We start from the raw sequence: 22,013 nt of genomic DNA, 5'->3' as shown, positions 1-22,013 counted from the left end.
CAGGAATCCTTTCTACTATTCGCAACCTGCATTCCTAATCCAGCACAATACATACACTCTTTTGTCTCTTTTTCAGGCTCACGGGTATTTCCTCAAGGTCCTGCTGCACAGACCCGGTCATTCCCCTTTCACTTAGTCACCAACCTATGTTAGTCATGACAAAAGCGCATGCGCTGCTCTCTTTCCCTTGTACATAACCCTCTCCCATATATTGTCACGAAGCGAAATGGGCCGGCGAGTCGTCGAATAAACAGCAAACGGTTTATTAAACTGCTTGGTAGCAAAAGCACAAGAGTGATAGCTCTCTGAACACAACTGAGTCCAAAGAAAGAATGCTGCAGCCTGGAGCGCACAAGCATTTAAGCGTCGCGCCGAAAAGTCTAGAAACAACACGTGCGTTTGGCAGAGAGCAGGCGATGTGCCTGGAAGCTTCTTGCCTCTTCTTCAGCACGCGCCGGGATGAGAGGTACCGTTTCGTGCCTGCCCTGGATGTTTCTCGAAGATTATTCGTGGCAATATACATTGTTTCTATGGGGAAACGACCTGCGTACAGCGATGGAGACCGCGGTTCCGAGTACTCGTATAACGATGTTGGATGCTGTCCCGTACGCGTAACCTCGCGGCGAAAATCGCCACGATAAGATACAGCAGAATCTCGATGATACGAATCTCACGGGGTAGCGGAAAAAATTCGTATCATCCAAAATTCACATCAAAAGAATTAAACCGAAATAAAAATTGAGGCAAGAAAATGGACAGAGACTGTTCATTTTCCAATACTGTCAGTGAAAGAGGTAGGTGGTAACACTTTTGTGTCTCCGCATTTGGTCAATGCTGGTCAATGCTGGTCAATGCTGCTCAAAGGCCTAGCACGTGCTTTCCACCGGCGAGTCGCGCGACAGTGTTCTAAAGCCAGCTTCTCCTAAAGCACTCTGTATTCGGTACCTAGCTAAAGCAGACTAATGTGCTGACCATATGGTGATTAATTCAACTGGATTTTTTTTTATGTGTTTCATGCTCTCCTTTTAATTTATCCCCATCGTAACTAACCACTTCTGAACTTCACCTACAGGAAGGAAGGACGACTATACAGCAAATTGTTGACAGAGAAAAATCGGAACAGCACACACATAAAAGCAACGTTATAGAAGACATCTGCAGTTCTTCAACAGCACATTTTTATTTACATAAAAAGGTACCCGTCTTGGCACAACAGCTGCATCTGGGATAACGGTGGATAACATCCCAGAAATCTGTACTTCTCAATGAGATGATGATACCCCCAAAAGGCACAAGTATGACGAAGAATGCATACAAAATTAGTACAGTAGAGCCCCTTTATTGTAACTTCGCTTGTAGTTATTGTCAACGCAGGCACCGGTCCCAACTGAGTTATTACACCTTCTATGGTTTGATGTACTGATATGGTTAGCCGCAACTACTCAAGGTACCGATAATGGTAAAAAATTGCTGCCGTAAGGCACATGAAAACAGGAGAATCAGACCAAAAACAGGCGTGGGAGGGAACCCTGTTCAGTGGCACTGGGTATGCCGCCATTGCCGCCTCCACACGTTTGTGTCACTTGCGCTGTGCGGTTTGCATGTGTTTGTTTGTCAAGAACGTAGGAGTTATACCCGTATCACAGCACGGTTGATCCTCATCAAAAGCAGGCTGCTTCAATGCCTGTACCAGAGGCAAGTCTGATCGAAAGAGGGGATGCGAACAAACATGAAAACAAATTGCGGATGAGCTCGGCCTCTCACCAGCAACGGTGTCGGTCCTAGTCGCGAACGGGAAGCACATTAAAGACATAATTGCCGGTACCAAACATGGGAAATGGGAAAAAGCTTGTGGCTCGAGTGGTTTCAGCAAACGTGCACAGCCAATGTGCCAGTTAGTGGGCCCGTTACAAGATTTTAAGATGTTCCGCTATAATAAAATTCCCGAGATGGTAAATCTAGGGCTTCTGTCCTGACCAGTTCACTGTAAAGGGGTTCTACTGTAGTGCGAGCGTTACAGCATATTTCATGAAGGTGCGACTTGCAGATGAAAACTGATAAAAATTATCTTTCAAACTTCAAAACGCTGATCCCCGCCCCAGACCTAGGGAAGGAAGTAAAAAGGAAACTTCACTTTGAGCAAAGCCAGGCACAACATAGCAGACGTACCTCGTCCTAAGAACTCTGCCACCATTCTTTCTGCTTGTAGGCGGTTTGGTGGTGTGTGGACGAGGCCTCTCTCTCCAGTAGGACCAACAGGAGCAAGTGGCCGCTGCGCTACAGTGTGACCACGTCCTAGACCATGACCCGAGCCAATGGAAGTCGGAAACTGTGCTGCAATCCTCTTGGCACTGCTTTTTACTGGCTGGCTACGAGTCACTGGAGTTCCCACTTCTGCAAAGGAGAACTTTGTAGCAACTACAGCTGATGTGTTTCATGTTATTTGTACGAGCCGCTCAGTGTATACTGCAAGATCAACCATAAATCTCAATTCCCATTGTATTTTAAATTTATTCCCAAGTATTTCAGTTCACTTGCTTTGAGCAGCTACCTGCAACAGGCAGCCTCCCACCAACTCTGTGCTTGCATGCATGTGGTGCTTGTACGATGGTCGCAATCATAACGGTCGAGAAAACAATGGCAGAATAAAGTCAATACCTCAGTCCCCAATCATGATACACGCTTATAACCCTGCCAAACTGGCGCACTTACGGCCTTAACGGTTCCGGTCTTAACTGCATACGATTATTAAATTATTGCCCGACGGTCAGTCGTACGGCCTTTGCAACAAAACTGAGGTGTAAGGGCAACGCAGCTCCCACAAAACAGTTTACGGCGTTCCCCAGAAACTTTCTAAGTCTCATTACCAAATGCCATGAACAAGATGGCGCAGACTTCCTTCAATTAGAAATAAAATGTTTTTATGACACATATTGCTGTGTGAACTTGTTTTCATGCTCAACGCCCCGAGTTTTTCTGGTGAATATTTTATTTCATTTTCATTTCGTTTCACTTTGCTTCTCATTATATCTCGTCAGTTCGTAGTGACACCCTCGAACCACTGCACTCCATGTCGTCTGCATCCAAAACTATGCTTGCACAACAACGCATCAAAATTGCTTAAAAAAAAATATCGTTTGCTCGTTTTCGAATTGTTTAAGTGCGAACCAAACGTTGTTTCCGAGTGCTCACAGTGAGAACAAATGTGATTTAACTAAGTTTCATTCAACGTTCGCCGATGTGTTTATTGGTGTAGACATAACCAGCAGAACGCCTTCACGAATACGGCCTGGCAGCCTACCAGGGTTTGAGGCCATATTTCAGCTACAGCCTTTCCTTAGTGCCATTGCCTTACGGCGGACTCACTTCTTAAGAAAGTCTATGGGGGATTTTTGTTCGCAAGGTTCTCGTAAACCTCGCTAAATTTCTACACAGAACAGGTACAGGCATGTTCCCCTCTAGTTTACCTAGGGAATGACATATTTTTGAAGGCCTAACACGATCTATTGATTTTTGGTGAAGTAAAGTTTGTCAAATTTTCAATACATGGGAGTCTATGGGAGATGCAACAAAATCGCTTATCTCGGCCCGCCCGCCCGCGATATTTCGGCCAAAATGATTTCATTCCCTACGGTAACAGTTCTGGAGTCGATTGCAATCAACAACAAATTTGACAAGCTTACTGCAGTTTTCCAGATCCCTGCGAACGAAAATAATGGCTTTGTCATTTTCTAGCATGCTCTGCACGCTCGCGCCGGCTACATTACTTCCTTAAAGCGCGCGAGGAAAGCAAAATGAAGAAAACAATTTTGCCACTGTGCAGCCAGCTCTCTTCGAAAGCAAACGTTAACTCGATCGCGCGAGTCCGCCTTAAAGGCCGTACGTGCGCCCGTCTGACAGAGGTATTACGCACTGCGTATTGTGCAGCTGATTGTGCAGCTGAGGAATTATGCACATTTAGCAGTACATCCGCTATGGCTTTTCTTTCACATAAAACATAGCAATGCCTTGGCACTGGAAGAAGCTATCTCACCAGGAACTGTCTGGTCGTCAGCACTGCTTTCTTCCACTTGAGAAACAAGAGAATGTTGCTGACTTCGTGGCCCAAGGTTTCTTGGAGGAGGCACATAATGTCCCCTGCTCCCAGGATTACAGTTGGCGGTGCTGTTCACGGACACGGACCTCATGGAGTCACTCAGAGAAGGAAATTCGTCCCCACTGAGCGAAGGCACAGAATGATTGCCACACTCTACTCCCATCACAGCTTCACTGGCTGAAATGCAGAAATAAAATGTGCACATTATATGTTGAAAGAATTCACAGCTCCATGGCTCTACAGCACAGTGGAAGCACAAAACTTTAGTATCAGGCTATACAAGTGCCGTAACACTTCAATTGCCAATACAACAACAACTCCTGTGACGCTTCAAAATGTCCCACATCCCTGTTTTGTTGTGTGGCCAGAGACCAAATTATCTCTTCGCAACTGGCACAACTGCCATTGTTGTGGTAGGGAGGCAGCGCACCTAGGAAGGCAGACATTACTAGGAAGCTAGGAATGTTCCTAGGAAGGCCGACGTTGACGTGCATGGCGAAATGTGCTGGTATCGATGATGTACAGTGCACACACGTTCAACTGGTTCTTGGATCTCGACATTTGCGGTTGCCTCCTCCTGATCCACACGTTCATGCGGGGATCAAAAGTATATCCTTGAGGCATACTTCCCTCAAGCAACACCACTCCACAAATTTTTGCGTACAAGTACGATTATTGCATCGAAACCACTACTATCTAATCATCATGTTGCCCCACAAAACGTCTTTTCATGAAGACAGCTATAGAAGAAATGAATCCTTTTGACAGCAAATTGTAACATGAACGTACCAAAACCAACACCGTAATGTTCCTAGAATCTTGGGCGCTACACACAGAAACAAAGCTCTACAACTTTTGTTTGTAAGCACACCCTTTGCACATACAGAGCTCTGCAGAAGACACCTTTCAGGTTGATACTGATGCAGCTGACAATCCAAAGTAAAAAATGCTGAAATTGAGTTGTCAAGTTTGGACATTTTAAGTATAAAGTGAAAACAAAGTCACATAATGAGTATTTCTGAGGCATGAGCAGTGTAGTGGGGTTAAACATCTTCTTAAAGAGGTAGGCTTTATAGGGCCAACCACCGTCTGCAACTGTGTAGGTCCGTCTGTGGCAAAGAGTGTATGGAGAGAGTGTGTGTGAGGAGAAAAAAAGCTCAGAAAGAGCAGATCTACCACCAGCAGGTGTTTACACAACAACGTTGTATATAGGGGTGTGACGTGAGATGGATATGTGGAAAAGCATGCAACAGTACAGCAAACCTTCCTTACAACAAAATCACTTTATTCCAAGCTTCATGTTGTTTCTGACCGGAATATTCTAAGTGTACTGCCAGTGAATTGCAGTACTGTTGCAGAGAGGTCACAACAATAATTGGAAAAAGCGTCACGTGTCGCCCATTCCACTCGGTTGCTTTCGTTTTCCCTCATGCTGCAATGTAAGCCAGTGTCAAGTGCGATTACATTCACTATCGGATCTTGGGAACCTTCTGACAGCATGAGTGCATGAATCACCATGAAGATGGGGCATCCCAAGCAGCGCAAAACATTGACACTGAAAGCTTTCAACACCAAGCCACATCATCACCACGTTTTTCCACTAAGTGATTTCCACTTTGAGATTTTTTCTTCTTACGTATGTCTTCTTATTTAGCGGTCATTTTGTGTAACTGCAGCTCTGTTCTATAATTTTTACTTTATCAAACGAAGAAAACACAATGCCGTAAAATTTTTACAATGCACGATCGTTAGACTGAAAACTTTGAAATTTCGCATTTCTCGAAACCTCGCTTATCTCACATCTTTTCAGTTTTTTAGGACTTCAAGTCGACGAGGGTTTACTGTACCACAAATTCATTGAGTTCACCCTGTCGCATCGTTGGGGGGGTTGGACAAAGCCGATGTTGGAGAGGTTTTTATTTGCATATGTAACAGGAGCACACTTCACCCAGTGGCGTAGCCACGGGGGGGCTAGGGGGGGCTTGAGCCCCCCCTACCTGCCACGGACCGACCCACACAAATCGTGCAAATCCGAGAACATAATATATGGGGGGGGGGGGGGGGGGGGGACCACTGTGACGATCGCGAAAGTTCTTGCAGTTCATGGCGTCTATCTAAGAAGCACTCTTGAATGGTTTTCAAAGTATGAGCGAGGGCACTCTTGAATGGCTTTCAAAGTATGAGGGGGGCGAGTTTTCGTATGAGCCCCCCCTACCATGGAGGTCTGGCTACGCCACTGACTTCACCCCAGCAGGCTCACCGGGCACAAGTTTTGCAGCAACGGACTTCGCCCTCTCCAAGGAACTATCTGGGTGTCAAGCTGTGACAAGACACTTTCTGAACAGAACATGAAGACACAAAACTATGTCTCTGGTCTCTTCGCGATGCTGAACTGCCCTGCACTGTGATGTGTAATACGCAAGGCAGAAGCAGTGCAAAGGCACCTTTGTCACCCGAAAACATGGAGGAAATACCCGGAAACTAGAAGTGCTAGAACTAGAACCATGACCAGAACCCCTGAACTCCGTAACATGGAGGCTCCGGGAAGCGGCAGCGATGCCGATGGCAATTGGGCAGGTATTGGATTTAAGTTTTCTTCTGTGTGCCCAGAGAAAAAGCAGGCGTTTGAGATATAGAGGGGGAAACTGCATTTTCCGGGAGATTTGCTTCTCTGTCGTACAATCGTAGAAACAGGTCCAAATCCGGGACTCTCCCGGATGAATCGGGAGAGTTGGCAGGTATGAATATGAATTGAATTATTGCAAATATTCAATTTGTATTCCAAATTTCCAACCTCTACCTCTACCACACACACCTACAGCACACCTCTACCAAATTTGCTTGATCGCTAGCGAGCTTTCCGACGAGCCTCATTAAAAGACGCTGTATGGCTCCTCACAAGTGACACTAAGCACAAATATCACTTTCATAGTGACTCCTTGATAGTGACACTAAATATGTCCGTGTGACAGAGGTACAAATACAGCCTTGTGTTGCCGGGTTAAAGCTGGTAAAAGAAGGTTTCACCACCTGATTTGCACTGTCACATAGAGTGGAACCATAAACTCTGTTACGATCATCGTCACACACCCTCGGCAAGCACTTTTGTCACTGTCAAGGCTCTTGAGGCGAGAGACGACAAAAGCACAGTCCACAGGGATAAAAAAAACTGGGCTGCACAAGGGCTGGTCGTACACAGGGCCCTAGGTGTAAGCAATTCAAACTTCACTGCAATCCGTACCAAACATGTCAAGATTCAACAGGAGGCACATCTCAATCTTGAACCACTGTTGCACATTTAACGCACCATAGGTACGTCCCTTTCAGTCAAAAAGTGGACTGTGTCTGGTACTTTTCTGTAAGTGAGATGGTTCTAACACATTTTAAGTGCTAACACATTTTAACAGTCGGTTAAGTGCTGAGTCACTAAGTCAAAGCTGTCTCACAAGGTGTCTACCAAATTGCAGCCTTCAAATTCCTTGCCTTTTTAAGGTTTCAAGCTAATTCCCTGACAAAAACAAAAGGGAACCTGGTGCATGCTCCTATGTTTTAATACCAGATCCCTCATAAAACAGACGATTAAGCAGTGATGGCCGGTAGGTAACTACATGTAGTTAAACTACTAGTTACACTACCAGATTGTAGTTAAAAAGTAGTTATCAACTCGTTGCAGAAATGTACTGGCAACTACTAGTTAAACTACTATTTTAAGTAGTTAACTACAGTAGTTAGGTTACTGAAGGTACGAACTACTTCCGATTTTGCCGCAAGCTTCACGGCACGATTGTGCTTCCGACTTTTACCTTGAGCTACTTGTTTGATGAGAACGGAGGTGCAGAGCAATTGTGTCGTGCATGTGTACTAAATCTTCACTTTTAATGCTTGTCCAGTGAGGCCTCATTTGCTGTGAAATAATTGAGAATAATTGTGTGAGAGACTTAGTTTATAGCGTAAGCACAAAGAATCCCGCCGCAAGCTTTGTATTTGACGATCGTAGCAACGGCTTGAGCCAAAGTTTATCATTGCTTGTGATTCATATTTAGGTGTCCAAGAATACTACAAGGGATTGGTGTTGATGGACAACATGAAGTAGTTAAAGAAGTAGTTTTAACTACTCCCCTGAAAAGTAGTTGAACTACTAGTTAAACTACTCAATCGCGAAGTAGTTAGTAGTTATAGTTAAACTACTGTAGAAGTAGTTAGTGGCCATCACTGCGATTAAGTATATTAGTGAGGGGCTACCCTACTTCTCTGCCTCAAAGCTGCTTGTATTGGCGAACTGCTGCTCGCGGCAACGTTGCTGCAGCATCGCCACTCAACCACCGGCACACGCGATTCATTGCAGCACTTGTCTGCGATTTTCCCTGGCTTCAGCTCTTCAGCTGCTTTTTGGCCAAATTCCCTGACGATCCCCCCTGATTTTTCCAGTCACATCAAGATTCCCTGACAGTTCCTTGTTTTCCAGGTTTACCAGGTGGGTAGACACCCTGTCATACGTATACGGTAGGGTCATTAAAGCGGCGAAGTCCTCACCTGTCCTGTAATCAATGGAATGCGGTGCATGCCTTCCAGAAGAAACTTGGGACTGGGCACTAGGAATGACCTCCTATGTAAGACAGCAGCAGTGAGTCACTATGTACATCTATAATGCTTTTTGTGCAATGCACCGCCCTGTAGAATGTGGGGCGTGACACGTTTAACTTCACAGAACTTCGTGTTCGTACCCTTTCTACCTGATACTCTGCGTGGATACTCCGTGCCACTGGAACAATTGTAGAAGAAGAGTTTGGCAATGTTGGTGTTACTGTTCTTGAAAAGGTGGATGCTGCGTATGCTGTAGAACCGGCAGACATGGGTCGTCTACCACCACGTGAAGGCTTCTAAGAAATATAACTTACAAAATTAGTACAGCAAAATTCAGAATACAAACCAGGGCAACATAAACCCTGTTACATACCACATTTAGATGAGTGATCTCATAATTCATAGTGGGATCAATCCTAGGGGGCAGGTGCTGGTAGTCGATACTGTGCTCGATGTCATAAACATTTAAGAGAGCATTTGACAGCTTGTATCTGGAAGGAACAGAACTAGTGAGATGGACTGTGACATGAGCTGTGAAGACAGCAGCTCTGAAAAAAATAAACCGCGATTTGTTACAACCACGGTTCTACACTTTTTGGATCTACCCAGCATGCCGGAATTGTCTGGGCACCAACTGACCTCTTCTATGCAACCTTATGTGTGGAACATTTTGAAACAAAATTATTGGAACATCAAGGGACCTGGAAAATCTGTTCTGTTTATCAGGAGTTCCATTTACTGAGGTGTGTGCGAGATGTTAAATGGTGTGATTTCCAGGAGTGCAGAAGCAGTCTTTATGCACATTACTGCATCAAAGACAAGGAATACACACACAATTTTCAACTTTATTCTAGTCCTTGAGATGTTCCATTTTCACACGAACAATTGGCCCATTCATTGGGATATTCTGATTTTGGGCATGCTTTATCCACAGTAGCAAGCATTTTTCAAGCTCTTCATAGTCACCGAGCCCAAGTCTTTTTCTGTGCGGCCCAAATCATGAAGCACTAAAGGCATCATGCGGCATCATCAGGCTTGTCCTTTTCGCTAAGAGTTCTTGTTAGCGTACTTTTCATCATCCGTTACTTCAACGCAAGCGCCGTTTTTGTGTAGCAACCACTCTCAAAAGTGTTGATAACTTCGATCTTGCTTTGAAGATCAAGAGCATGATGTGCACGCTTCTGCGATGTCGTTGGAAGTGGCATTTACTATTCTTAACACACTAATCCTAATCATTGCCGTACCAGAAGCGGAAAGCTCGAGCTGCAATGTACGTAGCGATGGTGCTTTGAAATGTTAAAGGGACCACGAAATGATTTTCACGAATTCCGAGTACTCCGCAGGAAACCGTTCTCATGATTCCTCACTATCGTACCCACGTCGACTTTTAACCGCATTCAGTACAGCGGGGGCGCAGTTATCAGACATAAACAGCGGGGCGTGACTGCTGGATATAGTATGCCTTCTAAGCGGGCTTACGTCATTGCCATGCAATTCTCTCAGCCAACTGTGAACGACGAGGGGGACACATCCCGTGTGACCATTTTGGTGCATGGTTTTCGGTTTGGACTAGAGCACTGCACAGGCCTGGGCTTACCCGAAAGCCTGAGCCTGGCTTTGCGTTTTTTATGCGGGCCTGGGCCGGGCTCGGGTTTCAGCCACCGGGCTCGGGCCGGGTACGGGCTTCACAACGCTGGCCATGGTCGGGCATATATGCGAACATATTTCACGAGACTGGACAGCTGAATTTTCGTGTCACCTTTTTTCCCCCATTGGGTATGGGACATCATGGTATTCTCACCTGAGAACTATTACTTTTTTTATATGTGATCATGCTTATTTCGTGTAATGAGTCTGGATTTCAAACGTGCACTCACACACATTTGGGGACGATTGGTGTGGCGGGCGTGCTGAGAGTCCGGCACGAGGGTCAGTTAGGTTAGGTGTTCTGACATATTTCGTTCGAATGAGAGTTCGAGAAAGGGGAACTAACACCGGTGCATGCGCAATAGAACGGAGATGAGTCTCTCTTGAACCGCAAGGTACATCATATCGCCCACGCGCCGCTGTGCGTTGCCTTCCCAAGCAAGCAAGCACAAAGCACAGAGCGGCTTGCTGGCAGAGAAACACAGCCTATCCGTTCGAGTGTACCTTATCACTCTCCACCAATTAGCTGTGTCCTTTTCCGCGCTGCGCTGTGCTCTTTAGTAAATCTAAATACGCCTCCGGGCTTTGAGAACATACAGAGCAGAGGCGGGCTGGGACCGGGCCGGCGGGCTCGGGCTCGGGCCAGGTGCGGGCCGTAGCAGCCGGGCCTGGGCTGGGCACGGGCCTGAAAATTAGGCCCGGGGAGTGTTCTAGTTTGGACAACAACGACGTCGTATATCTGCCGTCGAAATCACTCTAAATATGGCGAAAGGCAAATGGAGGAAGAGATCATGCGACACACACAGCGTCTATGGATCGCTACTCAGCAGCTCGTAAAATGTCACAGACGGGAGTATGTTCTGACGAAGAAGAAGTTCAGAGAGGGAAAACTTGCTCCGGTAACCATGCCGACAGTCAACGGCTATATTACATTTTTCGTAGGATTCTGTGTCAACGGTTAGATACAGTCCTGTCTCCGGGTCAAATTAAAACATATTTCGTGGCGAAGTATGCAAGCTTGTTTGCCGTTTGCTCGCAAAAGCCCGTCCACGAATCGGCAACATTGTTCTGTGCGTGATGTCACGGCCAATTCGCCTCAGAGGCGGGCCGTAGCAGCTACTGTTCACGCCCGTGGTTAATATAGAATATCTTCGCTATTTGGACGGTTTTCAACTTCATATTTCACAGAGCGAATGCTTCAGTACAGGGTAACACATTAAAGATGATCGTGGACTTGTCAAATATCCTTTCACGGTCCCTTTAAGTCAGTTCCGTTTACCCAGTGGTGTAAAAAAAAAAATTTGCTCCGTTTAACGAGAAAATTTTCGCGCTGCATCAATATGAATCCAAACAACCTTGCGGCTGTTGTTCTGTTAAAGCAGTACTTCCGTTTAAGAGATTTCCATTTAGTGAGATTCCACTGTACAGGGTCGAAAGCCCTTTGCCGTCTAAAGTAGGTGTTCTTAAACTGGGTTCCGAAATGCCGCTCCACACCGCACCGCACCAAGGGCTCTGCGGGCTGTTACCATGAGCGCGAGCTACAGTGTTTACAATGCACCAGCCGACGTAACGCGTTCGTGGCCGCTCGTACCGCGCATCCAGCAACAGGGAGCAGAGGTGGGCGTTTGTCCTCACGAGCCTCGCCCTCACCTCAATTTTCTGGGAGAAAAATTTTCCTCACCTCACCTCAAACATCACCAGAAAAACCTGCCCTCACCTCACCTCAAATATCGTGAGGTGAGGGTGAGGAAACCCTCACCCTCGCACGCCCTCGTGAGGGTGCCCACCTCTGACAGGGAGCACCTGGCGCTAGAGTGATGAACGACAAATGCGAACGGACATCGAGGAGTATTTCGTCTACACTTCACACAACAGAAGGCTATTTGACTATTCGGTGTTCGAAAATTCCAATATTCGCGCACCTCTAGCATTAACAAGGACAAACTACTCACCCTAAACGTCTGCATTGTCCAAGCGCACAATTTTTGTTGTCAATGTCAGCGTGGTATGAGCACCTAGGATGATCAAAAATGAAATGGATGTCAGCAGGCTTTCAAAATAAAACCCACAAAAATACGCAACTCACAATGACTTAACCTCATAGTCAAAAATAGCGGAGTTCAAAATGCCTTCTGCCTCTGTCGTAGACAACTCCTTGCCTGCAACCCGCCTCAATTTCAGCAGAAGATGCATAATGTCCCATATTTGGAAGTCCACATTAAAACCTTGAAGACAACAAATGCAATTATTAGAGAGTGTAAAAGCTGAGTCGCATGTAATATACAGCTCAAAACAAGACACTTCGAGGTGCTCGAAAAATAGAGTTCACAAGCACTGGAACTGGGATATAGAGGTTTACCCATGGTAAAGTATGGTATTTCTTCTGCTCCATAGCAAATACAGGAGACATGGCAAATGCTGAAACTTTCACAAGGTCTCCATCATGGAGTGTTTAAAAATCATGTGAAGAACTTCTAGCTTTAGACTTGCTGCACTCAATTATGAAAACAAAAACAAAGGTGAGCATTTCAATACACTGTCCATAGCCTGTTCCGCCATTTTCATGCGTTGTCAAGACATCAATGACGCTTTGACATTCTAAAAACACATCAAAATAAACACCACAACAGTGATTTTACTCCTACGAAACCATGCAAACCCTCATGCACACAGTGCTTACCAGGCAGTGTATACCATTGGAAATGTTAATAGGGCAGCAGTTTGTTTTTTTTCGTCATTTACATGCAAAAAGCTGCATTGAGTGGAAATTTTTGCAAATTTTGGCACATGGTACTTCTACCAACGTATAGTTCAGCTCCTGAATACTCTTTTTATTCATTTTATCTTCATTACAAGCCCCATCCTTCACACAGGGTAACAAGGGTCTGAGGTTATTGGGAATACCACCTGGATACTCGAGTACCCAGTCTACAGCAGTTGTCTTGCTGCGGCCCTCCATTACAACACTAGAAGAGCTCACCAGTGAACGCAATCAGTGAACATGCGAACGGTCAAGAGAGGTGGAGAACGGCCATCGCTAGTCCGTCCCTCTCTCGCACTACCAATGTAGTTAGCAGTGGTTCCAGGTCACACGATCAAAACTACGCCTTACTGTCGACGAAACAGCCGATATCATGGGCTAACCAACACCACATTCACTTGTGCTCTTGCCGTTCCCAGAGACGACAAGAGGTTATCTGCCTTGTGTACATGGCACAAAAAACTGTGCCCCACAAGCATGCCTCTCTAGGTGGAAATTTGAAGAAATGCTACTGGCTTGAATAAGTCTTTCACAGCTTCCATTCGATGATTTTGATGCCAACAAAGAACTGTTTCCTCTGGTGATATTTTGTGCTTGACTACTGTTAGTTCTGCACCAGTTCGGTACCCAGTGTTTGCTTCTGCGGCACTGTCATTAATCTGCCTTCGAAATGGAAGTTATAGAAAAAAGTTTCACCAAGTTGAGTTAAATGCAGTGGCCACAAAGAACATCAATGAATGATGAATATCTATAACTAACGGATAGTTTAGCGGTTGTAGTCATGTGACACTTTTCCTCTTCACTATTTTTACTCATTGTAATTGAGAATGAACGTCTTGTTTATTCACCCGGAAAAAAAAAATAATAAAGAGATTTCACTCGATTCCACCATGTTTTCCAGTTGACAAGGTCATGCCCTATCTCTACACCCCAAATTTTGACAAAAATAAAACACGAAAATATCCTGCTCTGATTATATTTAGAGCCTGAAGTTTTAGGATTTAACCGGTTTCTTCCTCGAATTTGCACCCCGAATTGAAGGTTGAGGCTTTAGGGGGAAACCCGATTTTTACTCGGCAAACTGCCCTCACTGAGAGGTCTGTAGGTATGCACACTAGCTCGTTTGGCAGCAAACGCAATTACATCACCATTTGTCCTAAACCAGTACAATTCATTTGAGTAATGGAGCCGGATTTCTCCCCGAATTTAGCATACTGGAAGTATTTCCCACCCAATTTTGCATGAATTTAGAGGACATGTTGATTTCCCCGATTTTTACCCCAATAGACACCATACCTCTACCTGTTTGTAAACAAATGACGCCATAATGTTCGACAGCGCCATAAGTTTGGTAGAGTTGAACTATGTTCAAAGCTAGTGGCGAACAAGGTTGCACCTGAAAGCCACGGTCTTCAGGGGATTAAGATGGTCTCTGAAAGGGACGCGACCTTCGGTCCTACTTTCTTTCAGCGAACAATTGCTCACTTGTGGAACCCAGCTTTCCACTTCCGATCTGTTTTGGTTTCGGCTGTCTACCAACGTCATCATGACGTTTGTCAGGTAGAGGTTTATTGGGTAAGGAATGGCGCCTGAAAACTTCAGCCTCTAACTATACTGTACTATTTTATCAACTTTCTTTTTACTATACACCCTGCATAGCATTTACAGTGAAACGTCACTTGAACGAACTTCAAGGGGTGTCAAGAAAGAGCTCACTTAAGTGAAAGTTCATTAAACTGAAGAGAATACAGGACGGCTTGCTGTGAAGAACTAAAAAAAAGAACAGTGGTGCTTAAATGATATTTAAAGACATTTATTTTGCATTACTCGCAAGTGCACAGAGATATCTGGTACTCAGCAGATACCATCACTTTCGCATCAATAAGGAGATCGTGGTGTTGTTTCACAATGTCCGCTTCAGGCTTTCCATGGTCCCAACCTTGTCATGACAGAGTTGCTTGTGTAATGCACACACATCACAACCACAATGAAAGAACGTCTGTTCGGGTCTGTTGCACCCCATTCTGTTGCATTGTGGCTGCGGCTATGGGTACGACCCAAATTTAGCATGCTAATCAAGTTGTAGTCCAAAGCCAACATACTGCAGATGTTGGGACGCGGAAGACAGGGACTGAAGGAAGCACACAAACACAAGCGTCACTCGCAACTAATATGTATTGCAGGCAAAAGAATGCTTTTAAAACACAACCGGTGAGGCCATAGAAGATACGTAGAGCAGAAATTTGTGCCACACTGGGTTTTGTTAAATCTGGAAATTCTTTACATTGGCTACCATAGCGTTTCGGCGGGGATTCCAGCAAAGTTTGTTCATCTGAATAGTTTGTTCAAGTGGTGTTTTAATGTATAACCTCACCTGAGCGGCCCTTCAGCCAACTGAGACACCCATCTGTCTGAGTTAAGTGATCCTCTGTACAAAAGAGTGGTGGTAGCTGTTGACCACCACCTGCATAGAGGAAGTCGCAAAGCTGCTTCATGAGGCGGCCATAGTTCCGGTCCCCCTCTTGGAATCCTGTGATTGGGATGCCATGGGTCGCTTCACCTAGCATCGAAGAGAGGAGGAAGAATTCATCACTAATCAGTAAAACGTAAAAGATATACTAAAGATACATAGTGACGTCACAACAAGGCGGACTACCTGAACAATTATGGATCTGGACACCGACAGAATATCAAGCATATTCTTAGGAGTGACTGCTACAAATACAAAGGGTAAGCAAAAAGAATCATGGCATTTTCCAGTCTATAACGTGCACTTCTGAATACAGTGCACACAAACTGTAAACTCTGTTAGTGTCCAGAGTAATCAACGTTGTTTGTGAAGAGAGTTGGCAATTTTTTTTTTTTTTATCTATTGCAGACGCAACATGTATCGAAGACATCGAAGTCCGATCCGACAGATTCGGAGTAAAAAAACGATAACACAGACAACTTTCAGTTTGGTTTTCCTATGATAACAGTAGCAGTATGAATTATGTGGAATAATGTAGTATACAAATTAATACAGGCACATTACACCTGTGCCATACAAAATGTAGCATCCCTGGACGGAAATCAGGAGGATCTAGTTTCAAATCCTGGTGGCAGCACCCTTGATTCCGAACACATCTGCAAGATGAGTAATGCACCAACAAAACACTCTAACATGAACACTTTGCTGTATCTGCTGATGCAGCAGACTTTTTTTTTATTTATTCTGTAGTGTTTGGACAAGGTTGGTGGACCATAACAAGGGTTCTGGGTCTTCGAATTTATCCAAAAAAATCTGAAAAACATACGCCAGTAAAATTTAAAACAATTCTGATTTACCTAAAAAAACTCTGCTATAGTCGTGTTTAACTTAAGAAGGAAAAGAAATCAAGTCTGTCAACTACATACACTGTTGGAGATAAGGAGATGCAATAGCACGCAAGGAGAAATACTGCAGCGCCACCATGCCCCACCGGCCACCAAAGCACACTTTCTGACGCAGCGTAGTGTCATGCGGACAGTCTTAACAGCCCATACAGAAGCGGAGTGAGCATGATGGATTACATTATCTCGTGCAGGAGGGAACATGACCTCTCTGTGTCCAGCCATTCTATCTGCTGCACAGTAATATTTTGAGAGCTGACGGACTTGATTTCTTTTCCTTCTGAAAGGGGCACTAAAATGCAAAAACAAGTTCACTTCAAATTACGTTACACGCCATGTTAATTTCGTACTTGTTATCATAATTCAAAACTTTGATTCCCTTACGAAGCTAAAACGAAAATTATACGGAACTCTTTCTTGCTTCGGCGCTAAGCAGTGAATGACACTTCGGCTCGTGCATGGGTGTTCTCAGCCCATGCTGCGTGTGCCACGCGATAGAACAGTCCCGGTGAAAAACATACTGCACATTGTGAAGCGGACTGGCGTCTCTGTCCGAAAGACGTTAAGATAAATGTTGCCAGTGGAACATTCGTGAGAACTGTTGTGGGCTACAATTCAGTCAATCGGCATTGAAAAATACAGCAGTGCGCATCGTGCTACGCATATACGGAACACTACGATCGAACCTGTTCCAAATCCACAAGCCCACGATACGTATGCGCACGCTTCTCCTGCCGTCTCATTGGATGCCGCCAATCTTTGCCTCCTGGGGATCCCATTAGTTGCTGCCAAAGACGGCTCTGTTCTCATTGCGTTTATCTTCTAAACGGTAGCGTCCTGTGAACTGGTTTTGTTTGAATTATACAAAATTGAAACACTGACTTTCATTTGAGAGCAAGTTGTTCTTTCATTTTAGTGCCCCTTTAAGTTGAACACGACTATAGTAACAGAACTTCGCAAAAGAATGCCACGGCCTGATGACTGGTCCATTGAGACTAGGGTTGCCACCTTTCGGAGTGCAAAATACCGGCTGAGAGAGAGGAGGTGGAATAGAGGGAAAGGGGACATGTTTGCGGGAAAGGGAAAGTGGGTGAGGGGTGGAGAGTATACAGAGAGAGGGAGAAAGAGAGAAGAAAACGACTGGTGACTACGGAGTTGGGTCTGTGCTCCAGATTTATTCAAGCTGTAGTGGAATGTTGAAAGGAAAACCCCGTAAAAACCACTATGAAAGGTGTTGAGCCACAAATACCTGCAAAAGGCTGCCGGTATCACCTTCCTACCGGCAACTGGCCCTGCCGGTATAATACCGGCCTGGTGCCAACCCTAATTGAGACTGTTTCGTTTTCTGTTGAGGTTGCCTCGCGTCGCAGGTTCCTTATCGCGGTTTAGCCACCGTGACAAGAAAAGGCCGCTTTCCTGACCCAAATCCATTGTGCAACATTCTTTCAGTTAACAACGCACAAAGCCTCTGTGCAATGTGGATGAACACCATCCTTGCCTGGACGCACCTCAACAGTGGAGTCACTGGATAGGGTAAACCATTTAGAGACTACTCGATGTGAAAGTATTTTATTTTGAGGTCATTTCGGCCACTTCCCAGATGATGGCTTCGAAAATGTCTAGCACATAAGATTTTCCTTTCCCTTCCTATCTGCAAAGAATGTTTCTCCTCAAAGCGGAAAACGCAACGCAGATGGCATGCAAATTGCCTTCAAGAGGCAGCTACTTGTTGCAACGCAGACAGAAAAGTTGGGATGCAAGCAAAATTTGCCTGGCGATTATGTCAAGGAATATCCTGCTTTTGTAGCCAGCTGATCATGATACAGGTGTAGTTTTCTACAAATTTCGCTGTACAAGAGCTAGGGTTTTTACTTGCTCCTTTTCCAAGGATGTCCTCTCACAGCAGTCGCTTTTTCTTCTAATTTTGGATAATAACTCCGTTGTAGAAAGATAGACTTTGAACGACACTTTGGGAATATGCCCAAAAATGAACTCCCAAAACCCGTAACCGTAACATACTGCTAGACATGCAGACCATGCAAGAGTAAAAACTGTGCTTACTGTGATCCTTTGCGCAGCTGGCAAATCCCAGGGGTATCTCTCCTATCAAAGCGAAAGATTAATTACTGCACACCATGCCAGTGACATCAACCAGGCTATGAAAGCAACAACAATGCTCACTAACCTGGGTCGATGAACCTGTGGAATGCCCTGGTGAAACCGTATTGTATTGTGTACTCAATAGCCCCAATTTCAAGAGGAAGGTACTCGCCATGTACCTCACACAAGATGTTGAATGATATGATGTAGAATTTGAACATCTTTATTTCTGTTGAATATGAGGAAATGTATTTGTCATGAAACATCATACCGACTTAGCCTGTCATCTGTGAGCCGTTATTTAGACGCAAGAACTTCGACTGCATAAAGACCTGGCTACTTCCACACCATGTCACTATAAAGTGAGTGCTCAAATGTTTTCTGAGGCAATAGTGTAAGAACCAAAATTGTATAACAATGCCTTAAGACCAGTAAACAGAACGATGTTCAGCACCTTTATATGCACAGAGCAAAATTCTATACCAAAACCCTTCACACAGCACATTTGAGGTAATCGCACATACACTGATACACTGCACATGATACACCGAACATTTCAGTAATCTTGTGCACCCCCAGGAACAAAGCTGTTGCAGTCTCACAAGAAAGTGGTTTCACATTGACAGTGTACGCGAGCCTTTGAGGAACAGATAAGGAGACGATATGACCATGCAGTCCCAGCACATCACAAAGCTTTGAGGTACACATCTCGATTCTATTTCCACCAAGCTCTGCAGAATGTACTCCCCTCAGTTCAATGAAAAGTGAGGCTTCAAAAACTAAGGATGGATTCACAAGGCCGGAGAACTGAGAGAACTTACCTTCAACTGAACCAATGTCGCGCACAAACTGATCAATGTCTCGAATCATGTCTTCCTTCATTTTGATCTTGTCTTCTTCTTCCTTGAGAACAAGCTGCAAAGAAATGTCATTTCTCATTCTTCAATCTGTGCCACTTGGGCTAAACATGCAAAATGTATGGAACAGAGGCATTGCCAAGAATAATGCACTGTGAGAGTAGGTAGAGGGAGTATGCAACCCTCCCAAGTCTCCTCATTTGTGAAGGCCATGCTCTCATTGGTGAGGCTTTAAAAGGGGGAAGACAAGCCCGCATTCCCTCGCGGTCCCAGTATCAGCGGCTGAAATTGAGGAAGCAATAACCGAGCCGATGAGCTCGGTTACCGAGAGCAAAACTAACCAGTCTTACAGTATATTTCTGGTATGAGAGCATTATGCAGGGATGAAACACTATGTTTTCATCATAACACAACTAATTCTCAGGGTCTGCCGCTGTTGCTTTAACGCAGGGACCTCAAACTTGAATCACTGAATGCATTGACCATAGACCACATCATGGAAGGCCACACAGAGAATAAATGACGGTGATTACCATAAGACGCCCTAATGTACTATGCAACATAAAACTGTACAGAAAAGACAGGAGCGTAGTATTTATTGTGGATCTGGAAGGTGTGCGCAAAGTCCAAAACTGAAAAACTCCACTTGACACACCAAGAAAAATAAATAAGCTGCTTTTCCGAATCGGGTACTGAAAATACGAAAAATGATTCGAGAAAAACATGTAGTTCTTCACAAACGATTATGACAATGTTCAGGAGCACTGGAATTATCTCCTATTTACACACTGTATAGTTGCCTTTGCTCACAGTTTCAACTTGGAGAAAGAAACAGAAAAAATCAGAGAGAGAAACTGCTAGGTGACATTTTTGACAATGGATGGCTTCGAGCTTGCCACTTTAATATGTCTCCTAAAAATTAAAATACGACGGCATTTGGACAAACTTTTCCGCCCCTTTTTCCTTTTTTCATGTCACCAGATAACTTAGCGCAAGAATAAGATGAGCCCATTTAATGTATGACATGACCGTATTGGTTGTTTGTGGGCACCTATACAAAAATAACAATTATCATTGTTATTATTAACCCTCGCATTAGTTACTGTGGTAGTTTAGCAAAGTGCATGTGAAGACCAGCTTGCTGTGTCCGTTACACGTTGGGCTTCACGAGCCACAGGTGCTCACATGCACATGTCCTGCCTGACATGGACAGGAGCAGCACTACGCACGGCAAGGGTAAAAACCAGGGAAGGGTAACGGAAACAGAAACGGTATATAACCGAAATTAATTATGGTAACGATAACGGAAACAGAAATGCACACCACTGCCCTCCATTACCAGAAACAGAAACTGAAAATCATCGTCCTGTATTGAATTCGGGTAATGGCTGTTACTGATGTGCGATGATATTTCAGTGACTTTTCATTTTATTTTTGTATTTTGATGACTCCATTCCCTGTGCATTCTAATTTTTTCAGAGGGTAGCTGCCTTGTGTTTGGCAGCAATTTGGGAATTTCTTGTTTAAGTTATGAAATTACTAGTTCACGTACAGCAATAGGCCGTCCATCAGAAGTGAACTTTGTGTAGAGGTTGCCCTTCTGTTGCTCCTTGTACTGCTTAGCTTTCTCCTCATAATACCTCCGTCTTTCTTCAGACATTTCCTGAAAGTAAAAGTCGAATATAAACCACTTCAATCTACTTTTTCTGAGAGTAAGTTAGCAATGTATGTGTATGTGTGTGTGTGTGTGTGTGTATGTGTGTATGTATGTAGCAGTTCTTAAATAAACCTTGGATTCTTACAAGAAAGTGCCTCCATGCAAAGACAAACAACATCAGGTTGAGGTCTTCCAGGAGGAGCATTATATGTGGTCGAGCAAAAAGAAAAGAAAAAGCTCACGAAAAACGAGAAGCGTATTCTTCTGCTTCCTAAAACATTGCTAAAAGTAGGAAACAGACAACTATCATCGAACAGCCTGGGTAGAATACGGCGTAAGTTGCACGTGTGTTTTCGTGCCTCTTGAAAAGAGAGCACGTAAAGCTGGCGGTTTCAGAGCAAGTTAGGGAGTGTTTAATGTACGATTACAGTTACAAATTCTCATCTCAAACAGTAAGCATTTCGCGCCTGTCAGCACACCAAACCAGAAACTTGGCATCTCAGACAACAAGCAACGCACTCACGCGTAGAATGTCATTATCAGCATACCTGCCACTCAACGCCAGCGAAGTCCTTTGCTTGCTCCAGCGTGCAGTGGCCAAACTGTTTTTTGCGTCTGTCCTGGACTTCTAACATGAGGAAATAAAACGGCCCTTTTGGGGCTGCACGTTTCTTCGGCATGTTGGACGCACACACCCTTCAGATAGAGTCTACGTAGAGTCTCTGGAGAACGAAGTTCCGCTCAGTTCACAAGAAACATATGCAAACGTAAACAAGCAAACCACGACAAGCAACGTGGATTCCCGAAAATGAAGAAAGCGACAAGAACAATCGCGCGTCCCACCGTTCCACACAACTTCAGCAGCGCAGCGGCTGGATCACTGGATGATGCAGCGGCTCACGGGTCAGTCAGCCCGCTCGTTCTCGACGCGTTCGCATC

General features: G+C 44.7%; 1 protein-coding gene across 1 annotated transcript; it reads right to left on the bottom strand.

The window, feature by feature from the left end:
* Positions 1 to 1,156: 1,156 nt before the first annotated feature.
* On the bottom strand, positions 1,157 to 22,013 carry LOC135386081 (protein maelstrom homolog). Its single transcript, XM_064615806.1, has 14 exons — positions 21,623 to 22,013; positions 20,970 to 21,080; positions 19,382 to 19,475; positions 18,646 to 18,789; positions 18,522 to 18,563; positions 15,463 to 15,648; positions 12,414 to 12,552; positions 12,280 to 12,342; positions 9,054 to 9,171; positions 8,821 to 8,976; positions 8,630 to 8,702; positions 4,034 to 4,273; positions 2,170 to 2,394; positions 1,157 to 2,104 (listed from the first exon to the last, which is right to left on the bottom strand). Exons 1-14 carry the CDS (start codon positions 21,752 to 21,754, stop codon positions 2,079 to 2,081), a joined length of 1,749 nt encoding a protein of 582 aa, XP_064471876.1. The 5' UTR covers positions 21,755 to 22,013; the 3' UTR covers positions 1,157 to 2,078.

This window comes from Ornithodoros turicata, chromosome 2 (genome assembly GCF_037126465.1).
Source record: "Ornithodoros turicata isolate Travis chromosome 2, ASM3712646v1, whole genome shotgun sequence".
Classification (NCBI taxonomy): Eukaryota; Metazoa; Arthropoda; class Arachnida; order Ixodida; family Argasidae; genus Ornithodoros; species Ornithodoros turicata.
The sequence above is the reverse complement of the archived record's forward strand: the minus strand, read 5'-3'. Positions and strand labels throughout refer to the sequence as shown.